Source organism: Buceros rhinoceros, unplaced genomic scaffold (assembly GCF_000710305.1).
Source record: "Buceros rhinoceros silvestris isolate BGI_N320 unplaced genomic scaffold, ASM71030v1 scaffold8967, whole genome shotgun sequence".
NCBI lineage: Eukaryota > Metazoa > Chordata > Aves > Bucerotiformes > Bucerotidae > Buceros > Buceros rhinoceros.
The window spans coordinates 15,953-17,838 of record NW_010422730.1 but is presented as its reverse complement, the minus strand read 5'-3'; the positions used below and the strand labels follow the sequence as shown (position 1 = coordinate 17,838).

Genomic DNA, 1,886 nt, shown 5'->3' with positions numbered 1-1,886 from the left:
CACTCTTTCAGTCATTGTACTAATATGCCATCGTCTTGCCTGTTTAAAGTTGCATGTTTATAATCATTGTGCCAGGAGGTTACCTAAGGAGAAACGTGGTGTTAGCTCCACGGAGTAAACCCAGAAGTTCTCCATCTTCTGGGAATGTCTATTTAATAGATTTTTTTTTCCCAAGAAGTCAGTTAAAGACCAAGCAAGTTACCAAGGAGGGACTGGGGATTTCTGTTGCATGGAAATCCCATTACACGTTGAATGTGAAATATTCAGTGTGTTCCACGGAATATACAGTTTTTATATACGTGACATATGAGATATTTCTTGTGTATGCACGGTGTGATTTAGTGAACTTCACTTCCACTGTTCTCAGGTTGGATAGAAGGAAGCTTTTTATTTTCAGCACTTTGTGTTTGCAATGTTAGGAATTTTCACTTGCCTCTGTTTAGGTCAGTATTACAAGCAACTCAGTATGTGATTCCTATCTTGCTCCATGATACCATGAGACCTTTTGTTTGTGTAATAATCTAATGTACTGTGAGGGTTCCTACAACTGCTGTAGGAAAAACTTGTCATCTATATGGTTATGGGTGTTTCATGGACTTTCATTTTATTTTGAGGCTTCAGCTATATTATATGTAGGATGCTTAAGCCTGAATAGATAAACTGCCTGATACATACATTATGCTTGTTTAAACATACTCTATTTCAAAATAATAGAAGTTAATGTAATATTTCACATTCAATTTGGAAATATAACTTCTCATTTTTGCCTTAGGGAAGTAACATCTTATTTCAAGACTATTTAAGTTATTTTGAAGTTTGTTGCTTTTTAAACTTAAGGAGTAATAGTTTATTAATCCAGAACATAGGGTTTTTTTCCTTGAATAAACATTTGACTTTGAAAATTTTTCTGGTCAGTTTTTATGTTTAAAAATGCAAAGAGAGAAGAATTCTGTCTGTTAGATTATGATTAGCTGGTATTTTTAATCTTTTCATTACTTCTTTTATCTTCATGTCTTGCAGGTAGACTTTGAGAAAATATTTGTCCTTTGTACACAGTTAAACATAACTTTATAAATCCAGTCTGACTGGAATTACACAACTTCAGCAGCTCATGAAAATGTAATTTAATTGGCAGCGATCCTATTAAAGTCGGAATGTGATACTGTGGTTAGGCTATGTAAATGCATGTTTATCAAAATATGGGCTCTAGTTATTCTATTTATCTTTAATTTAGTATTACATTTTTAGAAGCCTGAACTTGCAACTAAATAACATCTTTTTTATACAGTATTTATTAGAAATTACTTGGTTACAAGGGAAGCAAAGAAAGTAGGGAAAACTGTAAGCAGCATGTCATTAAACATCTAAGTAGCAAGGCTGTTATCTTTAAGACTTGTCTTTAAGTAATACTCAGATTTTTTGTTTCTTCCTTTTAGGCTATCAGTTACTATGAAGCTGCATTGAGAAGTGGTCAACAGAATTTCCTCTGCTATGATTTGGCTGAGCTTTTAATGAAACTGAAGCAGTATGAAAAGGCGGAAAAAGTACTTCAGCAAGCTTTAGATCACGAGCCTGGTAAGAATGTTATTAATAAGAGCAAAACATGCAATTTCTACTGCTGTTTGTATTTTCTATGTGATCCTAAGGAATAAACAAGTCTATGTAAACCTTTTTTGAACTGTGATACACAGGAAACTATTAAGTGATAGATGAGAAATGCAGTCTTAAATAAAATTCACTGACATTTAAAGGTGCTTTTGCCAGGACTTTTAGACTTGGAATATCTGTGATAGATGAAGTCAGTAAATACAATAGCAGAGCTCCACAGTTTTGTGCTGAGAAATGTTCTGATTCTGAACTGATTGAGTATAGATGAGTCATTCCTG

At 33.5% G+C, this 1,886-nt stretch overlaps 1 protein-coding gene across 1 annotated transcript in view; it reads left to right on the top strand.

Annotated features, from left to right (window-relative positions):
• The window catches only part of TTC21B (tetratricopeptide repeat domain 21B), a gene marked incomplete at both ends in the record, with an annotated part of 35,191 nt that overhangs the window by 17,387 nt on the left and 15,918 nt on the right, over nucleotides 1-1,886 (top strand). Inside the window, one exon of the mRNA XM_010140149.1 lies at nucleotides 1,437-1,575. Within this exon, the coding sequence (XP_010138451.1) occupies nucleotides 1,437-1,575 (139 nt within the window). The remainder of the gene's footprint in view (nucleotides 1-1,436; nucleotides 1,576-1,886) is intronic.